Source organism: Perca fluviatilis, chromosome 24, assembly GCF_010015445.1.
Source record: "Perca fluviatilis chromosome 24, GENO_Pfluv_1.0, whole genome shotgun sequence".
Lineage (NCBI taxonomy): Eukaryota > Metazoa > Chordata > Actinopteri > Perciformes > Percidae > Perca > Perca fluviatilis.
Genome location: NC_053135.1, coordinates 17,548,157 through 17,565,956, shown reverse-complemented (window position 1 = coordinate 17,565,956; position 17,800 = coordinate 17,548,157). Strand labels below are relative to the sequence as shown.

At 42.3% G+C, this 17,800-nt stretch overlaps 1 protein-coding gene across 4 annotated transcripts in view; it reads left to right on the top strand.

The window, feature by feature from the left end:
- The window catches only part of LOC120554202 (aryl hydrocarbon receptor-like), a 48,568-nt gene extending 31,194 nt beyond the window's left edge, over nt 1-17,374 (top strand). For all 4 annotated transcript variants that reach the window (XM_039792935.1, XM_039792933.1, XM_039792934.1 and 1 more), the window contains 3 exons: nt 5,852-5,993; nt 7,961-9,383; nt 16,962-17,374. In XM_039792935.1, coding sequence (XP_039648869.1) covers nt 5,852-5,993; nt 7,961-9,383; nt 16,962-17,108 — 1,712 coding nt within the window. In that variant the 3' untranslated portion in view covers nt 17,109-17,374. The remainder of the gene's footprint in view (nt 1-5,851; nt 5,994-7,960; nt 9,384-16,961) is intronic.
- Nucleotides 17,375-17,800: the final 426 nt, after the last annotated feature.

Below are 17,800 nucleotides of genomic sequence, written 5' to 3'. Positions count from 1 at the left end.
AACAGGGAACTTGTTGGGCTGCCCACAGAAGGCTGTTAAATAGATTTGCCTTTTTTAAAACCGGTTTCCCCCCATCTAGGCTCAGTATACATTAATGAGTATTGACCCCTGTCCCATGTTTGTAACACATGCAACAAACAAACAAACAAACAAACAAACGTGCATCTGTTGATGATGGATGAAACCTCCACGCGAGAGTCAAGTGTCCTACTTATCTCGTGTACCGGATGACCCGGTTAGTTGTAACCATGGCGCCCTCGACGCGCTGCCACAAGACATGCACACTCACAAAGCCACATACTGTATGCATGTAGTCATGCATACAGAAACGGAAATGCATATGCATTTGGAAACGTACAACACAGAGATACAGAGATACATACATGCTCTAATGCACGCACAGATGGGAGAGACAGGTTTCAGTGCAGCACAACAGGGTCCACATGATGCTGTTTTAAAGATACAGTGCCTTGCGAAAGTATTCGGCCCCCTTGAACTTTTCGACCTTTTGCCACATTTCAGGCCTCAAACATAAAGATATAAAACTGTAATTTTTTGTGAAGAATCAACAACAAGTGGGACACAATCATGAAGTGGAACGAAATTTATTGGATATTTCAAACCTTTTAAACAAATAAAAAACTGAAATATTGGGCGTGCAAAATTATTCAGCCCCCTTAAGTTAATACTGTAGTCCGCCACCTTTTGCTGCGATTACAGCTGTAAGTCGCTGGGGGTATGTCTCTATCAGTTTTGCACATCGAGACTGACATTTTTGCCCATTCCTCCTTGCAAAACAGCTCGAGCTCAGTGAGGTTGGATGGAGAGCGTTCGTGAACAGCAGTTTTCAGTTCTTTCCACAGATTCTCGATTGGATTCAGGTCTGGACTTTGACTTGGCCATTCTAACACCTGGATATGTTTATTTGTGAACCATTCCATTGTAGATTTTGCTTTATGTTTTGGATCATTGTCTTGTTGGAAGACAAATCTCCATTCCAGTCTCAGGTCTTTTGCAGACTCCATCAGGTTTTCTTCCAGAATGGTCCTGTATTTGGCTCCATCCATCTTCCCATCAATTTTAACCATCTTCCCTGTCCCTGCTGAAGAAAAGCAGGCCCAAACCATGATGCTGCCACCACCATGTTTGACAGTGGGGATGGTGTGTTCAGGGTGATGAGCTGTTTGTTTTGTTTTACGCCAAACATAACGTTTTGCATTGTTGCCAAAAAGTTCGATTTTGGTTTCATCTGACCACAGCACCTTCTTCCACATGTTTGGTGTGTCTCCCAGGTGGCTTTTGGCAAACTTTAAACGACACATTTTATGGATATCTTTAAGAAATGGCTTTCTTCTTGCCACTCTTCCATAAAGGCCAGATTTGTGCAGTATACGACTGATTGTTGTCCTATGGACAGAGTCTCCCACCTCAGCTGTAGATCTCTGCAGTTCATCCAGAGTGATCATGGGCCTCTTGGCTGCATCTCTGATCAGTCTTCTCATTGTATGAGCTGAAAGTTTAGAGGGACGGCCGGGTCTTCGTAGATTTGCAGTGGTCTGATACTCCTTCCATTTCAATATTATCGCTTGCACAGTGCTCCTTGGGATGTTTAAAGCTTGGGAAATCTTTTTGTATCCAAATCCGGCTTTAAACTTCTCCACAACAGTATCTCGGACCTGCCTGGTGTGTTCCTTGTTCTTCATGATGCTCTCTGCGCTTTACACGGACCTCTGAGACTATCACAGAGCAGGTGCATTTATACGGAGACTTGATTACACACAGCTGGATTCTATTTATCATCATTAGTCATTTAGGTCAACATTGGATCATTCAGAGATCCTCACTGAACTTCTGGAGAGAGTTTGCTGCACTGAAAGTAAAGGGGCTGAATAATTTTGCACGCCCACTTTTTCAGTTTTTTATTTGTTAAAAAAGTTTGAAATAGCCAATGAATTTCGTTCCACTTCATGATTGTGTCCCACTTGTTGTTGATTCTTCACAAAAAATTACAGTTTTATATCTTTATGTTTGAGGCCTGAAATGTGGCAAAAGGTCGAAACGTTCAAGGGGGCCGAATACTTTCGCAAGGCACTGTATATCAGGAGGGACGACTGGCACAGACATCACAATGCTCAGTGTTGGGCACGTTACTTCCAAAATGTAATACATTATACATTACTAGTCACTGTCATTTGAGAATAATTCATTATATTACAATATTACTGTCTCTGAATTGTAATGCTTTACATTACTTTTGCGTTACTTTTGAGTTACTTTAACCAAAATGACAGCGAAGTTTGACTTGGCAGCTAGCTAGTGAATTTCACCACCGGATCAATAAAGTCTCCTCTTTATCCACTTTAATACATCATAGATTAGTCATAATATTTTGTATAATTACTATGAATATGCAAAGTTACTGAATCTATAAAAATAGAGAAGTAAAATGTACAATAGGCAAGTAGGAGAAAATGAATACTCAATTAAAAGTACCTTACAGTTGTATTTAGTGGTCCCCTAATACTGTATCTGAAGTCTCCTTTTATATAGACTAGGGCTGTAGCGATACACTAATCTCACGATACGATACACGATATTCAGCTCACGATACAATATATATCACGATATTCAGCCAACGATACGATTCGATACACTTACATCATTTTCTGAAAGATTTAAAGGGTACAGAGTGATTTTGGTGACATCTTGTGAGTGTTTCATTTACTTGGATTTAATTAATTGAACTAAAAACGTCAATTACACAATATATGTCTCTGACTGGACAGAGAGTCTACAGCAGGGATCATCAACTACATTTTTTTCATAATTTTTCTAAGCACTCTGGCGGCCGGACTTTCAAATAAAGAAAATAAAATGAATTTATACCTAATACGCCTATTCTTGTTCGAAATTTTCACTTTCTTACTGAATTAATGCTAAATCTTTTTTTTTTTACATGTATTAGTGTGAGCAAACTCCTAAAAAACATGGAAACTCCATAATGATAACTGGCTCTTTAACTAGAAAAAGATCTCAGACTAGGAGGCAGTTCACTGAGGAGTGATGGTTAAAGTCTGTGATTATGGAACAATTATTGTAGTATGCAGCATCCTGATTGGTGGAAAATGCTTGCAGAAAGAAAGGCTGTTGTCAGGTAAACATGTCACTGTCAAAGAGGCTGAAGCGAAAAGTTGATGTGGAAAAGCCAAAAGCCCAGCTTTAATAATGAATGGACTGATAAGCAGGCTATGCACTCGTCATGTAGGCCTCATTTGCAATGAAACGATGTTGTTTCAAAATAATACAACCAGCATCATCATCATCACTCGAACATAACGATCGCGTCATTCACGTGCATATTAAGTAGCTCCAGATTGTCCGCTCTAGCGGAGAGTTTGGTTTGTTCAAGTGAGGTTTACAAGAATTTGTCAAAATTTCCAGATTCCCGGCAACCTAAGATAAACAGTTAGACTACAAACCGACAGCTTTTGTTTTAGCTTGTTTGTAAAAATTCGCTATTTGCAGAGTAGAGCTGTGTTTGCGTAAAACAGCGCGGTGGACTGAGCAGATTGGAATATCGCTTTCTACATGTTTATGCCGGTCTACACAGGTGAGTGCATTGATAAGTATTGACTTTCTACTCACGAAGGTTTAATTATAGCTTATTTACAGAAAAGAGACCAGCGTGAGTTCATCTGCCCCAGCAGGCGTTGGTAACTCTGTATCGTTCCCAGTCAGGTGCTGTGTGTTTTAACCTTTAACGCACACACATCTCGGCTCAGCTGTGTGTGTGAAGCTCAGGCATCGCTGTACAGAATCCCGGCATGTGAATAGAGATGTAAATACAGGGGGCTGGGTTTTTGCTCTAAATGCTTGAAATGATAAATAAAAATGTTTCCTCTTTACATTTTGTGAATTCATGATTATTCTGCGGGCCAGACTAAAAGCTTTGGCGCGGGCCGCCAGTTGACGTTGGCTGCTCTACAGCGACACTAGCGGCTGGCTGACCAAATCGCTCTTCCTGCAACGTGAACGGGGGTAAACACCGGGGATTTGAATGGGACTTATGTATCGATACTTTCTTGGGGGAAAAAATATTGATTTATATCGCAGAATCTATAAAATTGCTCAGCCTTAATATACACCTTAGTGGTCCCCTAATACTGTATCTGAAGTCTCTTTTATATAGACCTTAGTGGTCCCCTAATACTGTATCTGAAGTCTCTTTTATATAGACCTTAGTGGTCCCCTAATACTGTATCTGAAGTCTCTTTTATATAGACCTTAGTGGTCCCCTAATACTGTATCTGAAGTCTCTTTTATATAGACCTTAGTGGTCTCCCTAATACTGTATCTGAAGTCTCTTTTATATAGACCTTAGTGGTCCCCTAATACTGTATCTGAAGTCTCTTTTATATAGGCCTTAGTGGTCCCCTAATACTGTATCTGAAGTCTCTTTTATATAGGCCTTAGTGGTCTCCTAATACTGTATCTGAAGTCTCTTTCCCGAAATTCAGCCTTGGTGCAGAATTACCGCCACTAGAGCCAGTCCCACAATGAGCTTTCCTTAGGATGTGCCATTTCTGTGTCTGTAGCTATTGAGGAGAAGAGAGGGGGGGCAAGGTGGAGGGTGGGGTTGTGGCCTTGGCCTTGACCAACTGCCACATGTCTCTCTCTCATGGTTGGGCCAAATTCTCTGGGCGGGCAAAGCAGAGAAAGGGGAGGTAATCTTTCCCTTTATGACCTCATAAGGAGAAGATTCCAGATCGGCCCATCTGAGCTTTCATTTTCTCAAAGGCAGAGCAGGATACCCAGGGCTCGGTTTACACCTATCACCATTTCTAGCCACTAGGGGACCATAGGCAGGCATGGGACCTTTAAATTTAAAATACTAAAAATAAGGCCTTTTAAATTATGAACTTTCGTTTACAAAGGTAAATTATTTCTTGTCCTTTCGTAGCTTCAAATAAATGCCGTAACGTCAAAACTAAATATTTTGTGTGGGTAACGTTTCAATGTACTTGATTTTGTATATTTAGTTTCAGAGCATAAGAGGTCTAAATGTGCCAAATATTGTTTATTTTATGCTATAATGTTATAAGTGTACAAACACACTTCACAAAATTATATTTATTAAATTCAGGTAACGTTACATGGTAAATACTTCTTTTCTCGGGCTTAAAATCCACACTGATTTACCATTATGTGGCCGTGAAGTTGACATTACATTTCATCCTAGGTGGTTTTAAAAATGTCTTAAAATTTGCCTTGAAGAATCCTGTTCTTAAAGCTCAGTGAGACAGGTTTGTCTTAGTGACATTTAATGACATTTCTTTTTACAATTGACAACTCAAATGAAGGCACTTGCAGTTGACATGGTAGTTTTAAAATGTCAACCATACTTTGGTGTTTAATTTTACCAACATCAATGATAGACACATAATAACTGTTCCCCCAAGTGTTCAACTATGATAATCTACACAGACAAGAGGAGTCTAGGTGGGGTTCCACTGGTTCTGTGCTTCACTGTGAAGTTTGTTTAGACACGAGACGGCGCAGAAACATGAGCGGCACCGCAATTACACACACCGACAGACACAACACTGAGCCGTGGAGATGAGGGACTGGAGGTAGAAGGATGTGATGGTGCGTTGGGATGCTTTTAAGTGTGTGCAAACAGGACTTGTAACATGTGCATGTAGCCAAAAGTGAACATCAGCATGGAGCCTGCGCCGCAACAGCACGCCCGGCTGAGCAAATGCAGAGTGAGAGTGTGTGCAAACCGCGGGGTGTACAGAGCGTAAACAGCAGTGACACAGAGCCTCTGATGTCTCGTCTGATGTGATTCCAGTGATGAAGACGGGCGAGAGCGGCCTCACCGTCTTTAGGCTGCTCACCAAGGAAAACCGGTGGAAGTGGGTCCAGGCCAACGCCAGGCTTGTCTACAAGAACGGCAAGCCAGACTACATCATCGCCACCCAGAGGCCCTTGGTGTAAGTGGACGACAATTTTTTTTATTCTATATTTTTTTATTGCATTTCACAAGAAATCCAAGATGAAAGTTCATTCTGCAGTTATACACAGCTTTCTTTGCCCACCCAGCCTCCATCCTATGGCGCAGTGATGCTCAAAGCAAACACACACACAAAAAAGGATATATACATACATATATATATATATATATATATATACCATGAACACATTCATACCTGGACATACATGTAAAAAACATAAGTGAAGAAAATAAATAGATATTTACATATCAATAATTGACATAGTTTGATTGAAACCTTTGACAGGTCTTATCATATTGCAATTTACACTGTAGTGCCAAACGTAGCCACAGACAAGACATGCATTGAAACCCAACATATTAGCCAGTATTCCCTGAAGCTGCCCTTCTTGCCATAAAATCTCTATGCAGTTGCCACATATTAAAAAAAGTCCTGACTTTTACATCTTATGTTGTAATAGATTTTATCCAATGGGATGTAGCTAGAGACTTAATTTAACCAATGTATTGCTGTAGGGGGCTGATCAGATTTCCAATGAATTGTAAAGCACTTCCTTCAGCGATCCAAGCAAAATATTTTTTTTTTGTGTGAAATTCATTCCTAGGGTCCATATTGCTTGTGCCAAGAAGACACAATCGATTTTTGAGTGGTAACCACAGACTGCTAAAATATTGGACGGAGCTTCCTGGTCTGAAAAGTGACGCCAATGCTGGAGTGCCTTAAAGCTGCATTCTCTCTATTTTCCAGCAGGGGGCTCCAAAAAGAAGTGTTTCTATAAATGAGTCTACTTCTCACTTGATTTATTGTGTAAACATTTTCATAATGATTTTATGGTCTCAATCGCTAGTTTCAAGTCTTCTTTAATACAGCATGTTGTTCATTTAGTAAATTACGGTTCCACTTATTTTTAGAGAAAGTCCCGCACACTGACCATTACGCAAGCAATAATTTATTTAGAAAAATACAACGTTTTGGTCTTAGACCTGTATTTGTATTTTTCTAAATAAATTATTGCTTGCGTAATGGTCAGTGTGCGGGACTTTCCTCAAAATTCTGATCTGCTACTTTTGATCATATCCTACGCACCTGCCCGACAAAAGAGGTGTGCAAAAATCTTTCCTACGTTCCATTTATTTAAAAAAAGACGATAAAGCCGTGAATACTTTAAGACCTGTCAATTGGGACAGAGGCTTAGCAATGCTAACCATGCTAACGTTGTGGACATTAAACTAGACCAACTGTGTTTTCGTCTTAAAGTTGAACCCTTTCGCTGCGTGTATTCAACGTCCCCAAAGTCAGCTGGCAACATTTTGGTTGCCTAATAATGTCTTGTTCAGCGTTTGGCCAACCAAGCTAGCTAGCTATCTCTAGCATTAGCTGGTGACTTAAGAGGAAATTAGCTGATTTTCTGTAGTGACTTTCATTCATTCATTCAACCTTTATTTTATACTGGGGATTATCATTGAGGGGGAGCCCTCATTTGATGATGATGATATTGAGTCAATTGCACAGACAAAGAAAGGAAAAACAAAAACTTGAAAGAACAAACTTCAACAACAACACAGAGAAGACATAGAGATGAATGGCGGCAGTAACCGGAGGTCCATGCCTGCCGCCAGGAAATCTCTGCTGGATGACTCTCTTCAGAAGGGTTATAAATCAGCAACTTCCCCCTCTTTAGTGTTTAGCTTAGCGCAGCGACATTGCAACATAATAAAAACTGTCTTGGCCGTGTCGTCCTGCCCAGCCCCACCCTCTCGTCAAAACAACCCGGCACATCCGGTTGTAAAAAATCAAGACGGCGACGCCCCTATCTCCAAACTCGAGGCTTCAAAACGGCTGTCCACAAACCAATGAGTGATGTCCCAGATGCTACTTCCACTATATTCACACTCCATGGTTTTAACTATAATCTGTTGAATTCTTCTCTGTTCATATTTTCACAGGGATGAGGAAGGAGGGGAACACCTGAGGAAGCGATCGATGCACCTTCCCTTCACCTTCGCCACCGGAGAGGCAATGCTCTACCAGACCGGTTACCCACTGCACGGTTTCCCCGATTCCGTCCGCGGCCCAGGCAAAGCCAAAGGCAGCAAGTCCAAGAAAGGCAAGGTGGACAAGAGCTCTTCAGACGACCTGGACCCAAAGTCCCTGCTGGGAGCACTGATGAGCCAGGACGAGTCTGTGTACGTCTGCCAGCCGGACACGGAGCCCAAGATGTCTTACCACAGCCGCCTTTTCAGCGAGCAGCAAGCTGATGGTGATGGTTTTGGTGGCTTGTTGAGTGGCGATGGCTGGCACATTGCATCTAACGCGGCGACGGGGAGATGCAACGGCAAAACATCCAGTCATGACCCACTGCTGGCCATTTTGGACTCTTTGTCCCTGGACGAAGAGGAAACGTGTTCCAACAGCGAGCTCTTTAGCGCCCTGGAGAACCTGTGCCTAAACGCCGAAGACCTGGAGCTCCTGCTGCTGGATGAGAGGATGATCCAGGTGGAGCTGGGCCCCGGCCACATCCCAACACTCAGTGACCTTCTCACCAACAACGAAATCCTCTCCTACATCCACGACTCACTGGAAAGTGGGACAGGAGGGGAGGAACAAGGAGACGGAGGTGGATTCGGGCCAGAGTCGGCCCAAAGCGTCTCCCAGCAGCCACAGGCGTGCCTCACACCTGCCGTCCCTGCAGCTCATCCCATCATCCAGCTGTCGCAACAGATGCAGCAACACGTGAAAGCTCAACCGGGGCAGATTCAGTCCGTCTCCCAGCCCGGAACAGTGGACGCCAAGATATTAAATGGCATTCCTAACGGTCACTGGGTGGTAGCGACCGAGAGCCACCACCACCCACACGCTGTACTCAAAGCCTCGCAGTTGAACGGTGAACATAAGCATCTGAACTCGCTCCCGGAGTCGAGTCAACAGTGGCAGCTTCAGCAGGACCAGCTCTCGCTCCTCCTCCAGTCCCAGGGTCAGGGGAGCGGCCAGAGCGCTTTGCCGTCCGGCTTCCAGAATCAGCTAGGACTGCAAACGTACGGCTCTTACATCCCAAACGGACACACAGCCTTTCCAGCGAACGTGGACGTCAGCCACACAGGTTACAACGTCTTCGACACGAATGGCGTGACCACGCCAGACGTCTGTCACGACCAAAGTATGGTGGCCGGCGCTCAGCCCTGCCAGCTCCAGGGTCACCAGAAACACCAGCACACGTTGCAGCAGACTCAGGTCCCCCAGTGTCCCGCCCAGAGCTCTACACTGGAGTTAGAGCACTTACTGGGTCTGTCCCAGCCACAGCACAGCCTGCCGTCTTTAGAGACCTACGGCATGTTCAACGCCACCGCACAAGACTCCTCTCACAGCAAGGTAAGGGACCGAGAGCAAGACAATTACGCAGTCACAATGTGGAAATCTGTCATTTTTAATCCTGTCTAGACTGAAGTTAAAATTTTTCATTTAAGCATTATGTAAATAATGCAAGAATAAAGGGATAATGGCTAAGCCTAAAAAACAGCGACATCTCTGAATGATGAAGATCGCTGTTTCCATGGAAATGTTAACCGAACCCGCGAACAGCTGGCGAGCTGCTACCACTGAAGTCTACGATTGTTTTTGTTTTTTTGTTGTTGCGCCGAATCAAATGTGTTACGGTCACGATTCATCTCGTAGCTGGTTGGCTTGGTTTCAGGATGAAAACTCTTTAGATCAACATTTAATGAAACGTCAACGGGGGAAAAATCCAACACATGCTCACTCCCGCCGCGTCAAAAAGCGACGCTTGGTCAGGTGCCTCTGGCGTTTGTTATTGACACAAAAAGTCTGCTTCAGCGTCATATTTAGACGCGCTTGGTCGGGACTCTCTGCGTCACTTTTTGGCGCTCTGGGTCAGGACGTACCTTTAACAGACATGCGGCACAAGAACGGGACAGTTGGGTTTAGGAAAATATCGTTGGTGGGGTTACAAAGTGTACGTTTGAGTGACACGCGGGACAAGAAAGGGACATTCACCCCGGTCTCCTGGGTGAATGTCTCCTCACACTGGATTTCGTTCTTTCACACTACTCTCTTCCATTGTCTCACTTAAAGGTGCCGTAGGTAGGATTGTGAAGATCCAGGACTTAGCCAAAAAACATCAACAACTTCTCAGTCCCTCCCCCCTTTCCGCTAAAGCACAAAACGGTCTCCTAAGCCCCTCCCCCCACAAGGGAGAATGAATGCGTGTGCATGAGCAGTGATTGATACGCAGTTAGACACCCCCCCCTGGCCATGATTGGTGCATCAGAACAGGGAGCGGTGGATTTTTGCAAATCGCACTCCAGGCTGTAGGTGGTGCCAGAGGAGCCGGATTTTTTTATTTTTTATTACCTGCTTCATGTAGTTCTACTGGAACATAGGGTCAGTTTCAGCAAATATGACAGAAAGGTAGTTTTATAAGTAGAGACGCACCGATTTCAACTTTTAGGCCGATTCCAATTACCGATTTTTCATTGAGTTTGAACTGCCGATACCGATTTTAGCCGATTCCGATTTCATATTTTCTAACCACTTTTCAGCACACACAAATATTTATTTTCTATCTTTTCTTTCGAAATTTTTTTGAATAGATAATCAATCACTATAAAACAGAACTATACATATGACTCCTGGTGTGGGACATTCACACACATCTAAAGTGCAATGTTAGAACCATTTCCTTCTTCTCACATCCAATATCACACTAAAATATATATATATATATATATATATATATATATATATATATAAAAATTAAAATAAATATAGTCTTGCAGTATAAAGATATTTCTCAAAACACACACGCAGGCCTGTTTGAAGGTCAACAGTAACGTTACCTGAAAACGTAAACGTCAGACAGATGATTTAACGTCACCGCTCATTTTACACACAGTTTAGCAACAAAACTAAACGCTGGGGGAAGATTTCTACGTTTTTAATGTTGGTTTGGAGCGGTATTCATCCCCACTAACCTGGAAAACGTTTAAACAGTAACGTTAATACAGCGTGTTGGAGGAATACAGCGTCGCTCTTTTTTTTTTTTGCTAACGTTAGCTTCTTGTCTCATCTGGGGTCTGATAAACAGTAAATTAATCAAAGTCAGGGTGCCCAACACTATTTTCCGATAAACTGTAGCTGTCATATTTCACGGGACCCGCGTGAGTGTGGTTTTCATGTTCCAGTTGTTCATCCTCAGACGGGAGAGAGAGAGAGAGAGCGGCTGACCGTTCGCCTGAGTTCAGTAGAGCAGGCGGCTCTGCAGAGCTGTAATTATGACTTTATGACATTTCATAAACAGCTGATTGAGCGGCGGTGCGCTCATGTTGCGCGATGTTAATCATGCGGTGCCCGAGTGCATTTAACCGGCATAAAATCGGCATATGTCAGACTGACTGGCAGGTCGCCGGTCATGGTCGGTCACGTGAAAATCGTCCAATTCCGGTCACCGGCCAGTCAATCGGTGCATCTCTATTTGTAAGGCTTACCTACTGCACCTTTAATACTATGTCATCTTACAGCGCCACGGTCGAGCTGTTGCTCTACAGACGCCAAAGGGTGATTTTTGCGTCGGTATACGGCGCTGAGAGACACTGACCAAGAGTCAGTGCTTTGCGATGTTGGGAGTGAGAACAGCTGTTCAGAAAAGTGGGCGGTAACTGTTAAGCACTATTTCCAGTCATACGACATCCCCACATAATCCTGGTCCCCCTGAAAACAGGGCTTCTGCTCCACGAAAAGGTGAGTAATGCTTTCCCATCCCTTAACTGTCCCACTAAGACCTTCTGTTCTGTGTCAGCCCTGTTCTGTCTTTCTTTTTCTCGCCATCTCAAAAATCAAAACGACTCAAGCTGCCAGCTCTCCTCAGAACTGTTTGGTCTGGGAGCCAAACTCTCGATCCTAGCCCACTGACGACGCCTGAAGTCAGCGTTGCCCGGGCCAACATCAACAAACTGAGGGCCGCAGAGTCTACAACCCTTCAACCCCGCGCTGTTGTCTTTCACTGTCAGGAAATGGATTATTTTTTTATTATTTTTTTGCTTTCAAGTCAGCACACAGAGGCCCTGGGGCTGGCATGGAGCTCAGTGTAAACTGTGGTGATGCGACCAGACATGCCATGTAAATAAGACGAGGGGGGAGATGGGTCAGAGCAGCACAGTCTGAGTATGGAGTCCACTCCAATCTATTGCAGTAGAGTCTGTATAAGTAATGGGGTTGTATTCGCTTTTTTCAGGAGAAGTTCTGGTTTATTTGTGTGTGTGCTTTTGCACCGGGCAGTGATTTATCAGCATCAGACATGCATGAAATAACCTTTACGTCCACTCACAAATACGTTAATTTCTTCTTTGAATTCTCATTGTCATTTAAACCATATTCATTCGGTCCCTTTTCATCACACACCATGTTTAGTTGAGACTTCAAACGAACACGCCAGACAACAGCTTTGATTGAAGATGACGATCGGTTTGTTTAAAATGTCGATAGATAATTCGTCTGCAACTATTTCAGTGCTGCACTATATGAGGAAAATATGCGATACTGTTGTTGAATATCGCGATAAATAACCAGATAATAAAGTTTTATCAGTTCGGCTGCTTTCAGTGTTCTGCTAAAACACAACAACCTGCTTGTTGAGTTTAAAACAAATGAAAGGCAATCATTTCCAACTTTCTTTTATTGAACAAATGTAACATTGAATCAAACATAAAAGGCAGCGCTAAAAAAAAGAATGGTTACACTTTACTTGAAGGTATCTACATGAGAGTGACATGACACTGTCTTGAACGTGTCATAAACATTATGAAAAAGTTTGAAAAACGTTTATGACCTAACGCTTCTTTTAGTGAGTGTCATTCGGTTTTTGTCATGACAAGTTAGGGTTAGGGTTCATGTATCATGACTGTGTCATGACACTGTCATGTTTTCATGACACTGTCATGTCTCTCTTATGTAGATACCTTCAAGTAAAGTCTTACTAAAAGAATTTTTCAACTCACAAAAAAGTCAGAGTGTTTTTCATGATGTGTCGCAGCCAGTTTGCCAGTTGATATCGCGATGATGATAAAAAAACAAACCTATATAGAAATAACTTGCAGCCCTGAACTATTTCTGCCAAAATGGCTGGTTTCAGCATCTCGATATTTCCTGTTTTTGATTATTCTTCTGTTAAAGTTACCTGAATGTCAGCCGGACAAAACAAGCAATTTGAATACGTCAATATGGCGTTTGGGAAATTGTGATGGGACCTTTTTTTTTTTTTTACCATTTCCTAACTTTTTAATGATCCAAATGATTAATGAAAAAAAAATAATTGTTAGTTGCAGCCCTGATAAAATGTGAACTAAATTAGTTGATGCATAAATGAACATTTTAAGAATGTCTGCTCTATGAGTTGGGATATCGTTCTAGCATAAACTCAGATCCTAGTAACATTATTTGTGTTGGTTAATGAGACTATAATGTTCAGGGGGGTGGAAGTCTTTAAAGTCCACTTAAAAACTTTTTTCCCAGTAATGACAGGGCAGTGAGGGCTGGGGAATGTCATCCTCAAAAAAAACAAAAAAAAAACGCTAATCAGTTAGTAGAGTACAATGACGCACAGAGCTGGAGGTCTAGAGAAATCCCCCATCGTAAAACATAACGAGGTAATGAGACCTCGCCAATTCAAACCAGGAATGTATCCGGAGCTCGCACAAATGGCACCTCCTGGTTTATTTTTCTGGCCCTGTGGAACAAATCTGCATTGTTAACTTAGCGGTGAGCTCTGACAAAGGCCAGTCTTGCCTGTGGGTGAACCCTCCGTGGACAAAAGACGCACCGGGGAGTCCAGCACTCCTACTCAAAAAGCCAATTTTACTATTTCATAAACTGCTTTTGGGAACCCAAGACTTTTGTAAACTCATTTCAAGCACCAAAACAACGGCTTTCTCAAGAGATTTGAGAAATTTCAAAAAGCGGACATGAACTTTTATAGCTTTAGGGGCCGTTATATCTCTTTACACATTGGTCTGGAACAAATGTGGGCGTTACTATACAGTGAGTTTGTTCTGAACAGTTTGAAAACACACAGGGATCAGTTTTAGGGCTGGAACAATTCCTCGAATAACTCGAATAATTCGATTACAAAAAATCCTTGATGCAAAATGACTTGCCTCGAAGCTTCGTTAAATCAGTGTTACCAACGTTGTATCGCTGACGGACGGTGTTTCCGCACGGATCATTATTACTGTCGCACACCAGACGCGGCTCAGTCTGCTGCTGGCGACACGTGCCAGAGGGTAAATAGCGAGGGGCTAAGAGAAGAGACAGGCTGGAGAAAACGACAGAAAGTCTCCAAAGTTTGGAATCAGTTCAAACGTAATTAAAACTAAAACTCTGTACAGTGTGTCTACTGCAAAATCAAACTAGCTTAGCACGATGATAGCACGACGTCAGTGCTTCAGCATCTCAACAGAAAACATGGAGTCTAACTTAATCCTCCATTCCACGAAGTGGACCCGACTAAAGTAAATCACAGAGTCGTATGGACGATGAAACTACACCAAACACAACAACTACCAAAAACAAAGACAAGAAAATACGTAGTGGTGACTACGATTTGATCTAAAGTGCTGGCGTGTTGACTCTCTCTCTCTCTCTCTCTCTCTCTCTCTCTCTCTCTCTCTCTCTCTCTGCGGAGAAACAGCTGATCAACGATCTAATAGCATAAGTGTAACAGAGCTGTGTGACATTATAATCAAATATATAAATGAAAATAGGTTGAGTATAACTAATATTTACATATAGGCCTACTGTATATACAGATCAGTCTCAGGTTGAAACTTGTAGTTCTGAAAGTTAAGTAGCACAACTTAATGTAATGTTTGTGTATGTTTAATGTATGCCTTAGTTTGAGGTTGATATCATTTGAAAAAAGAAATCTTTAAAAACAATGTAATATGGCACTTAAATACACTTAATATGTTTAGTTTTTTGAGAGATGATATTGTAAGCAATGTAGGCAATACAAATGTTGCTTTTTCTGAAAATTTAACCAAACTATTGTTAATTATTGCGCTTCAATAAAACTTCTTATTCTTATCCGATTACTAGATTAATCGATGGAATAATCGGTAGAATAATCGATTACTAAAATAATCGATAGCTGCAGCCCTAATAAATACCTCTGTTTTTTTGAGAAATAAAAGCCAATGCTTGATCATTTTACAGCCACATCATTTTCATTATGCATTATTTGTTTTGGTTGTTTAAAAACACAAACAAAATTATCCAATTAATCGATCGATAAAGTGCTAGATTAATCGATTACAAAAAGAATCGATAGCTGCAGCCCTAACCAGTTTTATGTAAGTACCCTTAAAAGGTGACTTTAAAGGAACACGGTGACTTATTAGAGTTAGATAAGTCCATACAAACCCTTCTCATCTCCGTGCGTGGCGTAACTCTGTCTGACCCACCCACCGCTAGCCTAGCTTAGCACAGATCCTGGAGGTAACTGGCTCCATCTAGCCTAGCGCTCCCAATAAGTGACAAAATAACGCCGACATGTTCCTATTTACATGTTGTGATTTGTATAGTCACAGCGTGTACAAATAACAAGGTCTCCTGAGACACAGCCATCTTCTAACCGTATACATACTGGGAACTATATTCTCAGAAAGGCGAAGCACTGCTACTGCTGCTACTTGGGCGGAGTGATCACCTGAAAAGCACCGTCGTTACCCTCAACTCCTCACCACGGGGCTTCTCGGGTGCTGCGAGCAAATCCCTCCACCCAAATAGCAGAAGTAGCAGCGCTTCGCCTTCTGAGAATGTAGTTCGAAGTGTGTATAAGTCAGCATGTTCCTTTTTAAGAAGAAATGTAAAATGCCCTTAGACCTCCTAGAGGGTTAAACAAGCCGATTAGAAACCTGACATAATGAAGCTTTTAGGTTATATAAGATCTGCTGTAGTTTCAATCTCACCTTCTGCTTTGTAAGGAATGTAGTAACCCCCTTTTGTCGATGATGTGATATTGTTACTGTATTTCCATTAAATGGACCAAAACTGAAAATGGGAAAATGTATTATTTATTATTATTATTTATTTTATTTATTACTGTTTATTGATCCTCAGTGGGGAAATAATTTTTTTTACAAATGCATCACCTTCAAACTACAGAAAATCATCCATTTATGATGTACGTCTTCATGACGCTTTCATAAAGTCAAGATTAGGATTTGTCAGATTTTCTGCATCTTTCCTCCCTCCGTCCGTCCGTCTGTTTTTTTTTTGTTTTTTTGTTTTTTTTTAATTTCTTTACAGCGTTAAGTGTTCCACAACGGGATAACAAAGGAGATATAATTAAATATGAGAGAATGGGCTGGAGGGAGGAAAGAAAAGCAAAGAGGCAGTAGTGATAAAAACGAGCGCAATAATGAATAGAATAAGGCCGACCCCAGCAGGCATCCATTCATCCCCCCGCCCCATTCAGCCTCCTCTGTTATTCTTCAGGGTCAGTGGCTGTCGCTGAAAGAAAAATACTGGCAGGCTGGCCAGTCAAGCATGAGCGGCGCTGACCTACAATTTGACAGTCATCATTACCTAATGCTGTGAACGTGGGATGGATGGAGGGAGGGGGGAGGCAGGCAGTGCAGCCAGACCATTCTCAGCTGGGACAGAAGCAGGGCTCCAACTGTAGTCTGATTTACATTCATTAATATATACGTTACGCCCCGATTTGTCTATATCGATAACATGATTTATGATACGATGATGCCCGAAACGTGGAAGTGCGTTATTACATTCACTCGCCCGACGTGGCGTTTTACTTGCCCCCGGGCCATCGGACGACCCTTATTGTTGAACCCTGTTATAAAACCAAACGGGACTTTTCATGAGCAGAAATTGTCATGAAAAAGATAGATGATTGTGCTGTCACTTTGTCTTTTTCAGCTGGAGAACGGTTGCCTCCTCAGTGCCGCCAACGCCACGTACATCAGGACGTGTCTGATGCCCAACGGGAACGGAGTGGCGACCGGCGGCATCCCAGACTCACTCCTCACCCTGCAGGACCCCCAGAAATCTGGATTTTTCCTCTGAAAGGAGGATGGCAGAGTTATCAGCTGAGGCTAGAAGAGAAGAGAAGGTACAGAGGGGGGGAAAAAAGAGGAAAAACTCCCCTTTCGATATGACCAAATCTTGTTCATTTAACAATTAATGGGAAGAAAAAGAGGCGAAAAACGTGTCTTTTTCCAGAAGGGACTCTATACATCAGGCTCTCTCTCTTTGTTTCAATGTCTCGTCCCTTAGTCGGACATCGCACTCGTGATACTCTGTTCTCTGACTAAACATGATGGGGAAAACAAGTTTTTGTATTTGTCTCGTGCGTGTTTTAATATTGCTAGTTGTGCGCTCACTGAAAGTTTAATTTCTATGTTTGTTTCCACTTTGCTAGAGCGTTTACCTGACTAGAGCCGAAAGCCATCACCGTCTGATTTGTATATACACTGTTAAAGTCCCGAAGAGAAGAGAGACACTCTTTTTATCTGTATAGTCTTACGCTGACTACTTTCCTTTCCTTTTTTTCACTACAAACTGTTTAAGAAAGCTATATTCCAGCCCAGACAATCAATATATGTTTCCGCTGTAAAGGTTGGAGCAGCATATAATATAATAGAAAGCGGTTTCAGCACAGGACTGTTACAATGAACTCACTTTCATAATGTGCATCCTTCACATAACTGCCGACCATTTCTCAAAGCATACTTTTCAACCGGTTTCTGTAAGTGACT